General features: G+C 35.8%; 1 protein-coding gene and 1 pseudogene across 1 annotated transcript; both read left to right on the forward strand.

Annotated features, from left to right (window-relative positions):
- Positions 1-1,067: 1,067 nt before the first annotated feature.
- Positions 1,068-11,544, forward strand: LOC147397183 (ABC transporter G family member 35-like). Its single transcript, XM_086452687.1, has 22 exons — positions 1,068-1,230; positions 1,647-2,057; positions 2,931-3,140; positions 3,238-3,322; positions 3,526-3,685; positions 3,772-3,848; positions 3,960-4,013; positions 4,797-4,887; positions 5,975-6,276; positions 6,574-7,172; positions 7,527-7,797; positions 7,965-8,118; positions 8,226-8,381; positions 8,478-8,650; positions 8,750-9,082; positions 9,189-9,479; positions 9,565-9,648; positions 9,738-9,871; positions 9,959-10,186; positions 10,279-10,450; positions 10,567-10,821; positions 10,923-11,544. Exons 2-22 carry the CDS (start codon positions 1,666-1,668, stop codon positions 11,190-11,192), a joined length of 4,491 nt encoding a protein of 1,496 aa, XP_086308813.1. The 5' UTR covers positions 1,068-1,230; positions 1,647-1,665; the 3' UTR covers positions 11,193-11,544.
- A 2,456-nt stretch (positions 11,545-14,000) lies between these two features.
- On the forward strand, positions 14,001-19,850 carry LOC147397184 (ABC transporter G family member 42-like; annotated as a pseudogene).
- The last annotated feature ends 425 nt before the right edge of the window (positions 19,851-20,275 follow it).

Consider the following 20,275-nt stretch of genomic DNA (forward strand, 5'->3'; position numbering starts at 1 on the left):
TAAGGTTCTACTTGAGACAAATTATTGTCGCAATAACAAATAAGCTGATTAGTGATTAAATATCAGAAAATTCTTTTAACACCCCTTCAATCATAGGTTTTTCAATATGAAAAAAATGGAAAATAGATATTTCAGCATTTTAGAATTGATTTGTTGGTAAATTACACTTTGGCCCCCCTGTGATTTGGCATAATTTCATCTTGACCTCTTAACATTTTAACAATTACACTTACCTCTCCTCTCACACATGAATTAAAGTTCAAATGTTATTTTACTATTTTACCCTCTTATTTTATATAAAATAAGTAAATTTATTTGATACAGAGTATTTTTATTTATAAAAAAATAACATTTAAAAAAGATAAAATGATTTTTATTAAAATTTTAAAAAAATCATTTCTTTAACCGTTTGATTGACGGCAAGTTGATGGAAGAGGGTTAATTAAACTCATTAGATAACTATATGGGAGGTAAGTATAATTGTCAAAAAGTAAGGGGGTCAGCTTAGAATTATGCCAAATAGAAAGGGGTGAACGTATAATTTAACCTTCTTTTTTTTTTTTCATAAATCCATTTCTTTGCTAATTACAAAAATGTCTCTCTAAAAAATTATATTAATCATTAAAAAAAAAAAACTGATATTTAAGAAAATTTTCTCTCTTTTTGTTTTGGTCAGAATCGTGGATTAACTCTATAACAAGACAGCTGACAACAACTACACTCTCCCGGAATTAATGGACCTCCATATCCTTCGTCTTTCTCTAACGTGTCTCTTTCTTTTCCAACTTATTTGGTGGAAGATACTATTCAGGGTAATTCCGTAATTTCAAATAATGTAACGCAAGTGTCAGATTCCGTCATTGGTGACTCCGTTCTAACGGGAGTAGTAATTACGAAATAGGGAGGAACTGTGTAGGGTTGGGCCCACACCAACCTCCTCGTTCTCTGTTTATCGATCAAATGGATTAGTCAAGTGTGTCGGCCTATGCCACCAACTCAGAATCTTCCCCCATATATATATATATGAACTCCCTCATTCCTCCAAAAGCCAGCATTCCAAAGCTCGCTCTCTCTCTCTCTCTCTCTCTCTACTTCCAGGAATTTGAGAAAGAAAAAAAAAAAAAAGAGAGCCTTTTTAAGAGATTTTCTGAAGAATTGAGCTTTGTTATTTGAGTCTCCAACAACCCAATCTCTCTCTCTCTCTCTCTCTCTAGTTCTACACAAAGAGAAGTATGTCTCTTATGTTCACCTATCTATTTTTCATAATTGTGTTTTATCTCTAAGAGTTCTATGAACATGTAATTGGTGCATAGTTTTAAAACTCGGGTCGATTCAAAGTCGACTAGAATGAGTCAGAATGGGCTCATGAGGGCACCATATATGCAAGTTTGCCAAGGTGAATTAGGCCAAAACTCGATTCAAATCCACCATACACATATGTATGTGGTTTGGATTAGTTTTGGTGCCATATAATAGATATGGCACCTAACAATCAAATTTGCCAAAAATGTGAATCAATATCAATTTTCACTAGGCCAAAACTTGATTCAAATTCATCATTTTTTTTGCATAACGACTCAGTTAGCACGCTGAGTCAACCGGTTCAGATTGGGTTCTTAAAATTGTTTTATTTTTATTTTTTTCAGTTTTATTTAGAGAAAAAAGATGGAGGTATCAGAGAAAGTGTGGGATTCAGCAAGGCGAACGAGTCGGAATTTGGGTAAAAGTATAAGCAGGAATATGAGCAAGAGCAATTGGGGCATTGAGGATGCATTGCAGAGGTCCATGGCATCGAGGCGAAGTGCTAGTGTCCATGAAGATGAAGAAGCTCTTATATGGGCTGCTTTGGAGAAATTACCAACTTATGATCGGTTAAGGACTGGTATTATGAAATCTTTTGGGGAAATGGAGAATCAGGAAAATCGATTCTTGCACAAAGAAGTCGATGTAAGGAAGCTCGATACGAATGATCGACAAGAATTCATCGATAGAATATTTAAGGTTGCAGAAGAAGATATTGAGAAGTTCTTGAGAAAGTTTAGAAAAAGAGTTGACAAGTAAGTTATCTACTCTTTTCTTCATTTAGTTGTTTTTTTTCAGAGTTTGCTAGTTAAAAATATTACTTGGAAATTATTTTTATAAAATATCATTTTATCTATTTTGATTTTCTCAAGTCCACCCAAAGAACAAATCTTTGTATTAGTTTTTTTAATTGAGCAAATGGGCACAATTAATCTACTTTAAGTTGAGATTAATTTATTATCATTGCTTGCATTAGTGGATTTGCTTGATTTGTTGTGGTCCTTGTTTTTAAATGTTATCTCACTTATTGGACTTGGTACTTTTTAGATATATAATTACGAAAAAATAATCAACTTTTGACAAATTTACAATTCCGGCTCATTATTCATTTTAATTACCAAAACGTTAACAAATTTAGAGGTTTTTAAAGTGACTATTTCATAGGTTTAAAATGATAATTTCAATTTAAACCTATAAAATAGTCACTTTGTTCTAATTTTTTTTATACATAATGAAAACGTGATTATTCACATTTTGATAAATAAAAGGAACAGTGAGCCGGAATTAAAAATAACTTATTTTCATTTCATGAAATAGTAATTCATCTTACTTTTTATTGTCACTGCATGCCTAATTTTGTGAGTCATTCTTTTGACTCATTTGAAAGTCGAGTCTACTCAACTCATTTGATATGTATTTTTATTTTTTAATAAGTAAGCAAGTTAGTGACTGGTAATTAATAGGTGAAGGCAGGTTTTAAACTGGATCATGATATCAACACTCATAAACTTTAATACAAGTAATTAACATAAAACATAATTCTATTTTGTATAACTCATATTAAGAGACGATGAAATTTTTGAATCGAATATCAACCTAATGTAATCGTGAATATTTTTTGATTTTAGGGTCGGGATTACCCTTCCAACGGTAGAAGTTAGGTTTGAGCATCTAAAAGTTGAAGCAGATTGCTATATTGGTACTAGAGCTCTTCCATCCCTTCTCAACAGTGCAAGAAACATTGGAGAATCAGTCTTGGGCTTGATAGGACTCAGATTGGCTAAAAGAACAAATCTTACCATCCTCAAAGATGCCTCTGGGATCATAAAACCATCAAGGTAACTTCATAGATTCTCCTATGTAATTCTCTTGTTAAAATTAAAATTACATAAAACAATGTTAATTTATCTAATTTTTTGAGGATTTTGTTTTTAGAATGACACTCCTATTAGGTCCTCCATCGTCCGGGAAGACATCTTTATTGCTCGCTTTGGCAGGGAAGCTAGACCCGAGCTTGAAGGTTTGTAGCTATATATGCTCCATGTCTAAGACCCCTCGTCCGATGTAGGTTGAGTTTGAGTCCCACTCGATTGTCACTAATTATGACTCGAGCGAGTCAAACTCCTCTACGTCACTTCTAGTTAAAACCCAAAATTGACCCAATGGTATAACAATTTTATTCATGACTTGATTTTTGTTTTATATAAAATTTATATGGATCAGGTTAAAGGAGAAATCACATATAATGGACATAAACTCAACGAATTTGTACCCCAGAAGACATCAGCGTACATTAGTCAGAACGATGTTCATATAGGAGAAATGACAGTGAAAGAAACCCTAGATTTCTCAGCGAGGTGCCAAGGGGTTGGGCCAAGATACGGTAATTAATTAACTTAAATTTCATCATAATTTTTCACTATTAATTTTTTATTTTTTATAATAAATATTTAAGAAATTATTTCTCAGATCTTTTGGCCGAGCTTGCAAGGAGAGAAAAGGATGCCGGGATATTCCCTGAGGCAGAAGTCGATCTTTTCATGAAGGTGAGTAAAAAAAAAAAAAAAAAAAAATTCTACAATTCTTGGAACAAAATAAACATATATTTCTATTGTCATATTATTTATTCATTTATTTTATGGAACTTTTATTTTCAGGCAACTGCAATGGAAGGGGTTGAAAGCAATCTTATTACTGATTATACTCTAAGGGTGAGTTTGATTTTAAATTACCATACATTTAGTTAAAAAGAAAATTTTAATGTAAAATGATTTAAAAGATAGAAAGTAAAATTAAATAAAGGGTGGTAATGTGGACATAAGAATTAATAGAAGATACAATTTTAGATAAAATAGATTCTATATTCCATGTAAAGTGGAACTCTAGACTCCCAAACTCGATCATTTCCATATTATAAGAAATTCATATAAATTTATTATTAATAATTGAAAAAAATACGAGCCAAGTCGATGCCCTTGGGCCCTTCATTGAGCGACCTTTGTTTGTTAGGCCGAAGACTTTGTAAGTGGAGTTTCGTCATGTTCTGTTTCATAACCAAAATAAATTAGTTTGTATTGTTCATCTAACGTATGTTAAATTTTTTTAGATAAGATTTTGATGACGAAGATGATGATGATGTGTCACAATGATTTAAATTATTTTTTAATTTTTTTAAAAAGTATCCTTGTTAGAGCATCTTTCCGAGTTTGGAACCATAGTAGGTTTTGACAATTTCACAACTAGTTGGTAGAATTTTGTCCAAATCACACCAACCAATTCTCCCATAAGACTTCCATGATTCCACCTACCACCAATATATGTACCGAAAGTGAGTTGTTGAAAGGGCCCTATTTATGTCGGCTTAAGCTGGTGAACATCTTTATCTTTCTTAAATAATTTTTGTAAAAAAATTATAAACTTAGTTAATAGAAATTTGATTAAAATATTAAAATCCATTAATTGATTAAAGCCTTTTATGTTTTAATATGGAGCAGATACTTGGGCTTGATGTGTGTAAGGACACAATCGTCGGAAATCCCATGCTACGAGGAATATCGGGTGGTCAGAAAAAGCGCGTGACCACAGGTTAAATCATTTTCTTTTGTTTAGTGTACAATTGGTTTTCCTTCTCACAATTCTTGAATTTTGTAAGGGTAATTTGGTCTTAAAAAATTGAATTTTATAATATAAATTAATCTTAATTAATTGATTTATTTTTCATTTGCGACCTCTTCTATTGATTTGATTGTCTAATTGTTTAAAAAAGAAATTAAAATAAACAAAGGAGTGAGTGAGAAGTGATCATTATTTTAGTGTAATAGAAAAGGGAGAAAAATTCAACATTTTCAAACTCCAATTTGAGATCGAAATGTATCTTCTTTTTTTTTTGTATAAAAAAATAAACAAATCTTTCTCCACTCATTGAATCACAATTCACACACAAAACATTTTTATTCCTTCAAAAGTCAGGGCCGCCTTTTATTAATATTTAATTATTTATGGTCAATCACCAAACCATTGTACCTATTCCCACTTCACCTAAATGAGACCAATCCCACCATCAAGAGTTAGTTATCATGAATAGGACAGTCTATGGGCCGGGTCGGCCAAGAAATCTTAGCCCAAACGCAGACCCCATCTACTAGTTGAGTGGGGCCAAATAAAAAAGATTAATAATTTTCTAACATACGCTCCCATACGCCTCGGGATATGCAGAATCATAAATCTTTTATTGTGTATGCCGAGGAAAATGATCTATGGTTCTGTGGTGGGGGCGTATGTAAGAGGGGGGCTTCAGATTATCACGATTCATAAAAATAAAAATAAAAATAAATAACCTTTTCCAAGCTTGGCCTTGCCTGAAATTTTCTTATATATGGGCCTGATCGGGAAACATAAATTGGGCCTATTTTGGCCCATCTCCATAACTAAATGCTCCACAGTCCTAATCGTGGGCCCACCTAAAGACCCTTTTAAGTAGAAGTGATATTTTTGGGGGTGACGGTGAGTTTTAGTGTTTGGTGAGATCATCCTCACGAAAAGATGAGCTCTTTTTATCTTCACGTGGGCCTTATGCAAAAATTCAAAACAAATGATCCAGTAGTTCACTGTTGTTCTGTGTGTCATCCACTTGTCACCATCTAATCATATCCAATTATTTTTATTCATGCAGGAGAGATGATTGTTGGGCCTACAAAGACACTGTTTATGGATGAGATATCAACGGGCCTAGATAGCTCTACAACATTTCAGATAGTAAAGTGTTTACAACAAATTGTCCATCTGACTGAAGCCACTATATTGATGTCCCTACTCCAGCCAGCTCCTGAGACGTTCGATCTTTTCGATGACATCATCCTCCTCTCTGATGGCCAGATCATATACCAGGGTCCACGAGAACACGTCCTCGAATTCTTTGAGAGCTGTGGTTTTCGATGTCCCGAGAGGAAGGGCACCGCTGATTTCTTACAAGAGGTATGTATTATTTTAGTTTTGCTAGCTCATAATGTACCAAATCATACCTCAAAAGCCGCTTTTGAGCCATGCACTGTTGATATAGTCCATGGGCTTTTGTTTCTAATAGTGGTCTTTACTTGGGCTCATCCTGATCTGAACCTGGCCCATTAACATGTTTGATTGCTATAAAAGAAAAGAAAACCCATGGTTTAAAACTCGAAATTTTACTGAGTCAAGATTCAACTCGGGCCAGTCAAATAATATAAATTTTAAAATTTTAAAATTAGAATTAACGTTCATATTTTTCCACTCCAGTTGACTTCAAGGAAGGATCAAGAGCAATACTGGGCAGACAAGAACATACCGTACCGTTACATGTCGGTAACAGAATTCGCAAACCGATTCAAGAGGTTCCATGTCGGACTACGTATCGAGAACGAGCTATCGATCCCATACAACAAGAACGAAAGCCACAAAGCAGCTCTAGTCTACACCAAAAACTCAGTCCCAACAATGGAGCTCCTTAAGGCGAATTTCGCTAAGGAATGGCTCCTCATCAAAAGAAACTCGTTCGTATACATATTCAAGACAGTTCAAATCATCATCGTAGCTATTATCACGTGCACCATGTTCTTGAGGACGGAAATGCACACTAGAAATGAACAAGATGGTGCACTTTACATTGGTGCACTTCTCTTTGCCATGATCATCAACATGTTTAATGGTTTTGCGGAGCTTTCGCTAACCATCGTAAGGCTTCCCGTGTTTTATAAGCAAAGAGACCTATTGTTCTATCCGACTTGGACTTATACTCTACCAAATTTCCTACTTCGGATTCCGATTTCAGTTGTTGAATCACTAGTTTGGATGGTCATGACTTATTACACCATCGGATTCGCTCCACAAGCTAGCAGGTAATTTTAGTTAATTACAATGCATTTTGAGCTTAATTTTTGTGCAATTCGAACGAGTTGGTTGAAATTCAAGAAAATATGAATCTTTGTAGCACATTTCTCATGTCTCTACCATTGTTCTTGCTTCTTATTTATAGACTTTGTGGGTAGACAACTAGGGGTCAATGTAGAAATACTATACATCTTAAGTTTAGGAAGTGTGTTTCTTTACTTATTAATTGTGTGAATTCTTCTTGGAGAGGAGGTGTTCATGGATATATGAGACTTCTGAGAAAGTTGAGTTTCGGGTTTTTGGGGTGTGGATTGGAAAAAGAAAAAAAGGACTAATATTCTGTTGTGTTTTCCTCTTTGCAGGTTTTTCAAGCAATTCTTGTTGATATTCTTGATCCAACAAATGGCTGCTGGGATATTTAGGGTCAGCGCTGGTGTGTGTAGATCTATGATCGTTGCCAACACTGGTGGATCTCTCACTGTCCTTATGTTGTTCATGCTTGGTGGTTTCCTCCTTCCTCGAGGTGAAATTCCAAAATGGTGGATATGGGGTTATTGGGTTTCGCCTCTGTCATATGGTTTCAATGCCATGGCCGTTAATGAGATGTTCGATCCAAGATGGATGAACCGACTGGTACGTTGCATTTATTATTATTATTCTTTTTATTAATGATGAACATTCTTGCTATCTTCATTACAAGAAACAGAGTGGCCCTGTTTTTGTGATGCTTAGAATTAAAGGAGCCCATTTTCTTGATATAATAAGTGAGTTTCTAACAAAGATTTCCATTGAATTTTCAGGCATCAGATAATGTTACGAAGTTGGGTGTTGCAGTTCTAAAGAACTTTGATGTCTACCCAAAGAGTTACTGGTTTTGGATTGGTTGTGCGGCCCTTTTGGGTTTCACCGTACTCTTCAATGTCTTCTTCACCCTCTCACTCATGTTCCTAAATCGTAAGTGTATCGATTTTATTTCTTGATCTAGATGGAAACTACACTTATTTGTTTGATTTGGAGCATAAATCATTAAAATTTTATCTTATTTCCAACTTTTATAATAGCTCTTGGAAATCGACAAGCAATTATGTCCGAAGAAACAGCGAATGAGATAGATGCCGACCAGGAAGAAACAAAGGAAGAACCAAGGCTCAAAACATTTGGGTCGAAGAGAGATACTATCCCTCAATCTTTATCAGCTGCTGATGGAAACAATACTAGTAAGAATTTTGACAATATACCCATTTTCAATCTTGTCCGAATGATGAAAAAAATATAGATTTTCTAATACAATGATTCGAATTGAAATCTTCTAGGAGAGATGGAAATCCGAAGAATTAGTAGTCGAGCTAATTCGAATGGACTTAGCCGAGCTGATTCGGTTCTAGAGGTAGCAAACGGTGTTGCTCCAAGGCGAGGAATGGTCCTTCCGTTTTCGCCTCTAGCCATGTCCTTTAACGACGTAAATTACTATGTCGACATGCCTCCCGTAAGTTCTCTTACCCACATCTTACTCATTTAAAGTGAAACACTTATTGAAAATTTATAATAATTTAGGACTAAAGAAAATTTATTGGAAATTTAACAGGAAATGAAGGCTCAAGGGGTGCCAGAGGACAGACTCCAGTTGTTAAGGGAAGTGACTGGATCCTTCAGGCCTGGAGTTCTAACTGCATTGATGGGAGTCAGTGGAGCCGGAAAAACGACTCTTATGGATGTTCTTGCAGGAAGAAAGACGGGAGGATACATCGAAGGAGATATTAGAATATCCGGGTTCCCAAAAATCCAAGAGACCTTTGCGAGAATTTCAGGCTACTGTGAACAGACTGATATCCACTCACCACAAGTCACTATTAGAGAATCTTTGATCTACTCGGCCTTCCTCCGTCTTCCTAAGGAAGTCGGCAAAGAAGAAAAGATGGTATAATTATGATGATCCTTTATATTACTCACTTCTACCGTTCTACATGCTTTGAAACTGGTTTGTGAGTGTTATATATAACATATTGTATTGATCTGTTCTACAGATTTTTGTTGATGAAGTGATGGACCTAGTAGAGCTTGATAACCTCAAAGATGCTATAGTTGGTCTTCCGGGGATTACGGGGCTATCAACTGAACAAAGAAAGAGGTTGACGATAGCCGTGGAGCTTGTCGCTAATCCTTCAATCATTTTCATGGATGAACCGACATCAGGTCTTGATGCAAGGGCAGCTGCCATTGTCATGAGGACTGTGAGGAACACTGTCGATACAGGAAGAACAGTTGTCTGCACAATTCATCAACCTAGCATAGATATATTCGAAGCTTTTGATGAGGTAATTAGTCCCTCTATCTCTCTCTCTAATTATATATATAATTCTAATGGCGGAAGTTATATATTAATATGATTTTGATAACCAGCTTCTACTGATGAAAAGAGGAGGACAAGTTATCTACTCGGGACCCTTGGGTCGTAATTCTCACAAGATCATTGAATACTTTGAGGTACAATTTTTTTTTTTTCATTTTGGTTAATAAGGATTTATAGAAGTAGGGCTTGTGGCTTACTAAGAAAAGGAGAAACAATTTTTTAGGGAATCCCTGGTGTCACGAAAATCAAAGAAAAATACAACCCAGCAACGTGGATGCTGGAAGCTAGTTCAATTTCTTCAGAAGTTCGACTTGGAATTGATTTTGCAGAGGCCTACAAATCATCACATTTGCTTCAGTAAGTCAAAATAGTTAATAATAGTTATTTCCGTGAGTGAGTTTGATTGGCTTGAGTTGACATATGGTTTGTTTTGATCAAAATCAGGCGAAACAAGGCACTTGTTAAGGAGCTGAGCACACCGGCCACAGGAGCGAAAGATCTCTATTTCGATACACAATACTCTCAATCATTATGGGGGCAATTTAAATCTTGCCTTTGGAAACAATGGTGGACTTATTGGAGAAGCCCCGATTACAACCTCGTTAGATATTTCTTCACCTTAGCTGCCGCGCTCATGCTCGGGACAATTTTTTGGAAGGTTGGCACTAAGAGGTCAGTTTCAATTCTCCTACTCAAGTGATAAAATTTCAATATTCAGTTTTGATATAATTTGATCTAAAAGCATGTTGTTGTCTATGATTCAGAGAATCCGCAAGCGATTTGTCGATCATAATTGGAGCCATGTATGCTTCTGTCCTGTTTGTTGGTATCAACAACTGCTCGACCGTGCAACCGATTGTTTCAGTTGAAAGAACAGTGTTTTATCGAGAAAGAGCTGCTGGGATGTATTCAGCCTTGCCATATGCCATTGCACAGGTGAGAAGAATGGGTTTTACCAAGTAATATATATAGATAATGAAAGCTAATGTTTATTAGTAATTAAATTTGGTTTGTAAAGCTTTAGTTATTAAACATTTTTTGGTGCAATGTAGGTGGTAACTGAAATACCATATGTATTTGTCCAAACTACATATTACACACTTATCGTGTATGCCATGGTGAGCTTCCAATGGACAGTAGTGAAGTTCTTTTGGTTCTTCTTCGTCACCTTCTTTTCCTTCCTCTACTTCACATACTATGGAATGATGACCGTCTCCATAACACCGAATCACCAAGTTGCAGCTATCTTTGCCGCTGCTTTCTACTCACTCTTCAACCTCTTCTCGGGCTTCTTCATCCCCAGACCAGTAAGTACTTCATCTCCATGAAACTAACCAATAAGTTTTAAGAATGCAAACTAGTTGTGTTTGGTGGGCTAATTGGTTTTAAAATCTTGCAATATTTGCAGAGAATGCCAAAGTGGTGGGTCTGGTATTATTGGATTTGCCCGGTGGCATGGACAGTGTATGGGTTAATAGTGTCACAATATGGAGACGTTAACGACATGATCAAGGTACCCGGATCAGAAGACCAGACTATTAAATTTTACATTGAAAATCACTTTGGGTATGAAAGTAATTTCATGGGGCCTGTCGCTGGGGTTTTAGTTGGTTTCGCAGTCTTCTTCGCATTCATGTATGCTTATTGCATAAAGGTGTTGAACTTCCAACAGCGATAGAGACAAATGTGGATCAAAATTCATTTGTCGAACGACATCATAAACACTTCCTAACACCCGTATCACTTCTTATCAAAGTGATTGTTGTATCTAAAGATATATGAAGCTGTTGAAAGAAATAGGCGGCAATTCGGATTCGAATTTGCTTATAAGAAACTAAGAAGCTGTTGTTTTGGATTGACAAGTATGCTTCTTATCATTATATATAGATTAAAGATGGATTATAGGTGTTTGAATGATGAGGTTCGAAGGGAACATTTTGTATATGTTTATTTCTTTGAATTTTTTTTTTTTTTAAACGAAATGTTCATTTACTACAAATACATGTTCTAGAAATACTCTCTCTCTTCTCTCATCTCAAGCTTCATCAATGTTTTGGTACATGAATGTCATCAATCTTTTTTTCTTTTTTTTTAAGAAAACAAAATCCAAAATCACTGATTGATTAAATAAGACTGGGTCTGAATCAATTGGGCGTATGATTTGATCCTTGTCAATATATGTAATAATTTGAAAGTGTTGTACAGAAGTGTAACAAGATTAAAGAAAAATAATAAAACGAAGACACAAGAATTACGTGGTTCAAAAAATTATCTACGTCCATGGAGGAGAGGGAGAAAAATCCACTATCAACGATAAAGATTACAGACTCTCGGTCCAAAGTCACAAGGAACCTCACAGAGCAAAAAACACTTAAGAAACCCTACTTGAAAATATAATATATATACCCAAAAAAAATCGTCTCGGGAGTGTTGTCCCCGAACCCCCACATCGGCCCAATGGAGTAACTTGACCTGGGACCTTTCTCTCTTGGTCCTTCGAGCCCACTATGCATCAAGAAAGATACCTTTTGATACTTCCTTGTCTCTTGAAATCCAAATCTAATAAAAATACTAGACATCTCACAACAACAGAAAGCTATACAAACCATTGGAATATTTGACTCATTGACATTAATCATTCGGTATAATTTGTGAAGGGAAATGTGATACAAGTAAAATATCAAATCCAAGTAAAGGGGATGAGGGACTTTTGGCATGGGGGGCTCTTCAGCGGGTACCACATTGATGCCCTAATTTCAGTTAGCAAACAAACAAGGAGACAAGGAAAATTTGTTTGTTTGTGAGTGAAATCCAGGAAGAAATAATATCTAAATGATGATGAGGGGGAGGAGGACATTGATTTTTCTTAGCCACTTTTACTTTGAGAAATTAAGTTTTAATTTTTCATGTGCTATTTATATATATATAAATATGGGAAATGTTCAGCAACAAATATTTTGGCAAAACATTTTTCAAAATATGGGTTAGAGGTTTTGGAATGGGCTGATTTTTGGCGAGGATGATCTCTACGGTGAGGAGATCATCATCACCAAAAATCAGCCCATTCCAAAACTTCTAACCCATCAAAAATGGTTTACAAAAAATGGTCGGTCCACGATTTTTCAACTTGTAAACATGGGGCTATAAGTTTTGGAATGGGCTGATTTTTGGTGAGGATGATCTCCTCACCGTAGAGATCATCCTCACCAAAAATCAGCCCATTCCAAAACCTCTAACCCATGTTTTGAAAAATGTTTTGCCAAAATGTTTGTTGCTGAACGGGATCCTATATATATAGGGTCGGGTTCCTACGACCCTTATTACAACTCACATTGCGACATCGTGTTTTGTCTTATATGGGCAAAAATATTTCGAATGGGCTGATTTTTTGTGCGGATGATCTCCATGGTGAGGAGATCATCCTTGCCAAAAACTAGCTCATTATGAAACTTCTAGCCCCATGTTTACAAGTTGAAAAATTTTAGACCATCCAATTTTTGTAAATCAATTTTGATGGGGTTAGAAGTTTTGGAATGGGATGATTTTTTGCAAAGATGATCCCCTCATCACAGAGATCATCCTCACAAAAAATCAGCCCATTCCAAACCTTTTTGCTCATATAAGACAAAAATTGTGTCACAATGTAAGTCGTAATAAGGGTCGTAGGAACGTCACCCATATATATATATATATATATATATATATATATCAATTTCAGTTTTGGGACAATTGTTCATGATTTCTCTCCAATTTTAGTTACATATTAGAATCGTTGTTCTTATTATTTCTGATCAATGGTCTCTAATTGAAATAGGTTTGATAAAATATTGGGTGAATTACGATTTGGTGAGCTGAAAATGAGTTGTTTACGATTTTGGCTCATTGTTCATTTTAATTATCAAAACGTGAACAATCACATTTTCGTTAAAAAAAATTCAGAACAAAGTGACCATTTCACAGGTTTAAAATGAAATAGTCACTTTAAAAACCTCCAAATTCGTTATCGTTCACGTTTTGATAATTAAATGAACAGTGTGCTAGAATCATAAATTCGTCAAAAGTTGATCACTTTTTCGTAAATATTTTTAAAATATTCATGTCTAGTTTGTCTAATTTATTTTTACTTGTCATTTGAACAGCATATACTCTACTTGGGATAAAATTGTTTTTGATAACCGGGTGTCGTTGTAGGCAGAGGACCAGGCCTGAATCTGGGCTTCGTCCAGTCCATAAACCATTTTTTGTGTGTGTGTGTGTGTGTGTGTGTGTGTGTTTCCCTTTACAACCAAGCACTCAAAAAGTTTTGCAATAGTTTACGCTTATAACTACAAAGCATTTTAACTGCAAAATGACGAAAATTCTTGTAAACTCAAATGCAAAGTTTTGAGTTGTGAGATTTTGCATAAACAAGCAAGGCCATATGCTTAAACCTTAGACATGGATCAAATTAAGAAAAATACTCTTATAGTTATTAAATAAAGCTATTATGTTTTATGATGGAGCAGATAATGGGCCCAATACATGTAACGATACTATCACGGGAGACGAAATGAAATGAGAAATATTAGGCGGTAAAAAAAAAAAAAGGTGAATTACCATTTTCATGAGCTGAAAATGAGTTATTTACGATTCCGGCTAATTATTCATTTTAATTACCAAAACATGAATGATCACGTTTTCATTAAAAAAAAATTCAGAACGATAATGAATTCGATAGTTTTAAAGTGACAATTTTGCAGGTTTAAAAACTCCAAATTCGTTATCGTTCACATTTTGGTAATTAAATGAACAGTGAGTCGGAATCGTAAATTCGTCAAAAGATTGATCACTTTTTCGTATCCCTAATTCATTTTCTTTTGTTTAGTATACAATTGGTTTTCCTTATTCTTGAATTTTGTAAAAAATGTATTTTGATCTTAAAATGTTATCTTTTACAAGATCAATTTACCTTAATTAATTACTTTTTAAATATGGGACCTCTCAATTGATTTCGTTATCAAATTGAGAAAAAAATGAAAATGGAGTTGTAGAGAAATGATTATTTGGTCAAAGAAAAGGAAGAAAAACTCAAAATTTCAAACTTCAATCGGCGGCTCAAATGCATCTTTTCAAAACAAATCTTTGTCTACTTAGTGAATCACAAATGTTTTTTTTTGACATTGTTTTTCACAGTCAACAATCAAAGCCTTCTTTTACTAATGTTTATGGTCAAAATCATCAAACCGTTGCACCTCTTCCACACTTCCACAAGTTCGTCCTCGACCCTTAACATGAATCGGGCTTAGCCCAATAACTAAATGGATCTGACAATACTACAAAAACCCGATTTATGAAGGGACCAGGCCAAGCCCACATTAAGGCCCTTTTTAAGTGAAAGTGATATCTTTTATATGATGAGTAATCATCACGTGGGCCTTGTACCGAAATAAATCATTTTATTTATGCAGGAGAGATGGTAGTTGGGCCTACAAAGAAACTGTTCATGGATGAGATATCAATGGGCCTCGATAGTTCGACCGATCTTTTCGATGACATCATCCTCCTCTCTGATTCATGGACGAGATCATGTCCTGGAGTTCTTTGAGAACTGTCGTTTCCGATGTCCTGAGAAGAAATGCACCGCTATTTCACTATTTGTAGATCATAATGTACCAAATCATACCTCTAAAGCCTTTGATGAGCTTGATCATCTGTTGACCCATGGGCTTTAATTTGGCTTCTGTTATTGGGCTGGACTTGGGCTGTATGATTAGGCCCAACATTATTTTATGAAGCATTATTCATGAAATCATAACCAACTTAACGGTCCAGAACTGTGAATTTGTTCCAGGTGACTTCAAGGAAGGATCAAGAGCAATATAGGGCAGAGAGGAGCGAACCATACCGTTACATATTGGCCACAAAGTTTGCAAACCGGTTCAAGAAATTCCATGTCGGACTACACCTTGAGAACGAGCTATCCATCCCATATGACAAGAGCAAAAGCCACAAAGCGGCTCTAGTCTTCAACAAATACTCAATCCCTCCAATGGAACTCCTTAAGGCTAATTTCACTAAAGAGTGGCCCATCATCAAGAGAAACTCATTTGTCTACATCTTCAAGAACGTTCAGATCATCATGGTCGCCATCATCATATCCACATTGTTCTTGAAGACTGAAATGCACACTAGGACTGAAGTAGATGGTGCACTTTACATCGGTGCGCTTCTCTTCGCCATGATCATCAGCATGTTCAATGGTTTCCTCTGAGATTGCGTTAACCATTATAAGGCTTCCCGTGTTTTATAAGCAAAGAGACCTCCTCTTCTATATAGCTTGGACTTTCACACTCCCGAACTTCTTACTTAGGATCCCAATTTCAGTCCTCGAGTCGCTAGTTTGGATGATCATGTAGTATTACATCACTGGATTTGTGCCAGAAGTTAGTAGGTAATTTTTTTTGTTTCCTCACACCTTGAGATTTTTTCCATGAATTGGTGTCTTACCTATCGATCTCCATTGTACCTGCCCATTGCACACCAACGCTCAAGTCAAAAACAAGCTATCGAAATAGCTAATAGCTCGTTTCACTCTCTCTATCTCTGGTTCTTGCCTCTTATTTATGGACTTCGTGGGCAGAAAACCCACAGATGTTTCCATTATATTCATCTTAATTTTTAGACAAACTTCCTTTTTGGCTTAGTAGTGTTAATCATCATGGAGAGAATCTGTGATTCTAGGGGTTGAAGTTAATCTCCTTCTATATCTGAATTTTAGTAAATCTGTATGTCTTAAGTTTGTAGCATTTTTTTTCTGACTTAGACAAGGGATCTTCATGGATATATAGATTTTCGAGTGAGATATGAGCCTTTTGAGCAATGGGTTTTGAGTTTTAAAACACATTGCTCTTGTTACTTAAATTCAATAAAGATTCTTCTCTTTGGGGTGTAGATTTCTTTTTCTTTTTTTTTTTTCCAAAAATGAGACTTATGCTCTCTATGGTGTTCCCCTTTTTTCAGGTTTTTCAAGCAGTTTTTGTTTAGATTTTTTATCCAACAAATGGCTGCCGGGATCTTTAGGCTCAGTGCTGGTGTATGCACGACCATGATCATTGCCAACACTGGTGGATCTCTCACTCTTCTCATGTTGTTCTTGCTTGGTGGTATCCTCCTCCCTCGAGGTTAGTTACCATAATATTTTGTAACTCAACAAAATTTATAATCAATTTATGCTCTCAATCATCACAATTTGTATTTTTATTCGCAAATAAGGAAAATTCGAAAATGGTGGATATGGGCTTATTGGATTTCATCCCTATCGTATGGTTTCAATGTCATTTCTGTTAATGAGAAGTTTGCTCCAAGGTGGATGAACCAATCGATACATTTCATTTACAATTTCTTTTTATCCATTTTTAATTCACGACAAACTTTCGTACCATCGTCGTAAAATGAAACAGAGTGACCCTGTCTTTTTGCAATACATTCTAGCATAGATGTTGTTTGTGTATTGGAATTGAGTTTCTGACAAGACTTCAATTGAATTTACAGGCATCGGATAATGTTACAAGGTTGGGTGTTGCAGTGCTAGAGAATCTTGAAGTCTTCCCAAGGAGTTACTGGTTTTGGATTGGGTCCATGGCCCTTTTGGGTTTCACTGTGCTCTTTAATGTCCTCTTCACTCTTGCACTCGTACCTAAATCGAAAGTATCGATTTTATTTCTTGATCTACATGGAACTATAGTTTCTTCTTTACAATTTAATAAAACTTGAAATTCTACATTTTTTCCATAATTCTTTGAGTTGGAGCATAAACCATTAACTTATACTTTTATTTTCAACTTATATAATAGCTATTGGAAAGCCACAAGCAATTATATCTGAATAAGCGGCGAATGAGATAAAGGCCTATCAAGAAGAAACGAGGGAAGAAACAAGGCTCGAAACATCAAGGTTGAAGAGAGATACCCTCCCTCGATCTTTATCATCTGCCGAAGGAAACAAAACTAGTAAGAATTATGACAATGTATCTATTTTCAATCTTGTCTGAATGGCCAAAATATGTACTCAATGACGAAATTCCTGAATGGAGTCGGAATCATATAGGGGAGATGACAGTCCTTAGCAGTCGCAGCAATTCAAATGGACTAAACAAAGAGACGGCAAATGGTGTTGTTGCAAGGCGGGGAATGATTCTTCCGTTTATGCCTCTATCCATGTCATTTAATGACTTAAATTACTATGTCAACATGCCTCCAGTAAATTTCTCTTTTCGACTTTCATTTTCTTTCTCCTTTCATGGTTAATTCGATCTTGAATCTTGCTACACTTTTATTCGTGTAAATATTTGTACGAAGGACTAAAGAAAATTTTACTGGAATTTAACAGGAAATGAAGGCTCAAGGGGTGGCTGAGGACAGACTCCAATTACTAAAGGAAGTGACGGGGTCCTTCAGGCCGGGAGTTCTAACAGCATTGATGGGAGTCAGCGGAGCAGGAAAAACAACGCGTATGGATGTTCTTGCAGGAAGAAGGACAGGAGGATACATCGAAAAATCCAATAAACCTTTGCAAGAATTTCAGGCTACTGTGAACAGAACGATATCCACTCGCCGCATGTCACTATTAAAGAATCTTTGATCTACTCGACCTTACTTCGTCTTCCTAAGGAAGTCAGCAAAGAAGAAAAGATGTTATAAATATAATAGTGATGATTCTCTATGTTTCTTACTATTAAGCACTTTGAAACTGAGAGATGAGTGTTTTTCAGATATTTGTTGATGAAGTGAGGTAACTAGTAGAGCTTGATTACCTTAAAGATGCAATAGTGGGTCTTCCAGGGCTTACGGGGCTATCAACCAAACAAAGAAAGAGGTTAACGATAGCTGTGGAACTTGTCGCTAATCCTTCAATCATTTTCATGGATGAACCGACATCGGGTCTTGATGCAAGGGCAGCTGCCATTGTCATGAGGACTGTGAGGAGCACCGTTTATACTGGAACAACAGTTGTCTGCACGATTCATCAACCTAGCATCGATATCTTCGAAGTAAATTTTCATTAATTGGAGTTGAGAGTAATTTTCATTATGTAAATTACTTAACGAAAATTACTCTAAATCATTTGCCATAAGTAAATTTTATCGATTTGAGTTGGTAAATGGTAAGGTTTCATCATAACTAGGCCAAACAAGGCACTTGTTAAGGAACTGAGCACCCCAGCCACACGAGCGAAAGATCTCTATTTCCCTACACAATACTCTCAATCAACATGGGGGCAATTTAAATCTTGCCTTTGGAAGCAAAGGTGGACTTATTGGAGAAGCCCCGATTACAACCCCGTTAGAAACTGCTACACCATAGTTGCCGCTCTCTTCCTCAGGACAATTTTTTTGGAAGGTTGACACTAAGAGGTCAGTTTCAATTTTAGCTCAATAGTCAATAAAAGATCAATCTTCACTTTCAATATAATTTGATCTAAAACAATGTAGTTGTCTATGATTCAGAGAGTCCTCAAATGATCTGATGATCGTAATTGGAGCCATGTTACTGCTGTCCTGTTTGTTCGTATCAACAGCAGCTCAACCATGCAACCAATCGTTGTGGTTGAAAGAACAGTGTTTTGTCAAGAAAGAGCGGCCGGGATGTATTTAGCCTTACCATGTGCTATTGCACAGAGTAATATAGATAATGAAAGCTAATGTTAATTGGTGCAATGTAGGTGGCAACTGAAATACCGTATGTATTTTTCTAAACTACGTATTACACGATTCTCATATATTCAATGATGAGCTTCCAATGGACAGTCGTGAAATTCTTATGGTTCTTTCTCATCTTCTTTTCCTTCCTATACTTCACTTACTATGGAATGATGACTGTCTCCATAACACCAAATCACCAACTTGCATCTATCTTGGCCGCTGCTTTCTACAAACTCTTCAACCTCTTCTCGGGCTTCTATATCCCTAGACCAGGAAGTTCATCGTCTCCATGAAACTAACCAACATGTTTTCACAACTTTCTTTGTGAAACATTAGAATTTATGCATTTGTGGCCTAATTGGTTGTATAATCTTACTATATTTGCAGAGAATTCCCAAGTGGTGGGTCTGGTATTATTGGATTTGCCCGGTGGCGTGGACAGTGTACGGGTAAATAGTGTCACAATATGGAGACATTGACGACATGATCAAGATACCTGGATCAGAAGATCAAAGTATTAAATTTTACATTGAAAACCACTTTGGGTTCGGCAGTAATTTCATGAAGGTTGTCACTGGAGTTTTAGTTGGTTTCACAGTCTTCTTGGCATTCATGTACTCTTATTGCATCAAGTTTATAAACTTCCAACACCAATAGAGATAAATGCATCAGATCCAACTCCATTCGTTGAACAACAGATACACATTCCTTCTTATCAAAGCGATATATATATATATACACGAAGCTGTGGAAAGAAATAGGCAGCAACTCGGGTTCAAATTTTTTGTAGACTAAGAAGCTGTTGTTTTGGGTTGAAAGTTGTAGTTCTTACTATCAAATATGGATTAAAAGGGGATTATAGGAGTTTGAATGATGAGATTAGAAGGGAATATTTTGTATATAAATTTATTTCTTCGATTTTTTTTTTTTTTTACAAAGAAAGGTCCATTTACTACAAATTCAAGCCCAAGAAATATAATCTATTGCTCTCCCTATTTTTACTTATCTTTGCTCCTAGTCCCTTGTATGTGATTCCCTTTTAACTTCCTAATTTTTACTTAGATTTTTTAAAATGAATCTTG

This window comes from Akebia trifoliata, chromosome 8 (genome assembly GCF_017979445.1).
Source record: "Akebia trifoliata isolate Shusen 1 chromosome 8, ASM1797944v1, whole genome shotgun sequence".
Lineage (NCBI taxonomy): Eukaryota > Viridiplantae > Streptophyta > Magnoliopsida > Ranunculales > Lardizabalaceae > Akebia > Akebia trifoliata.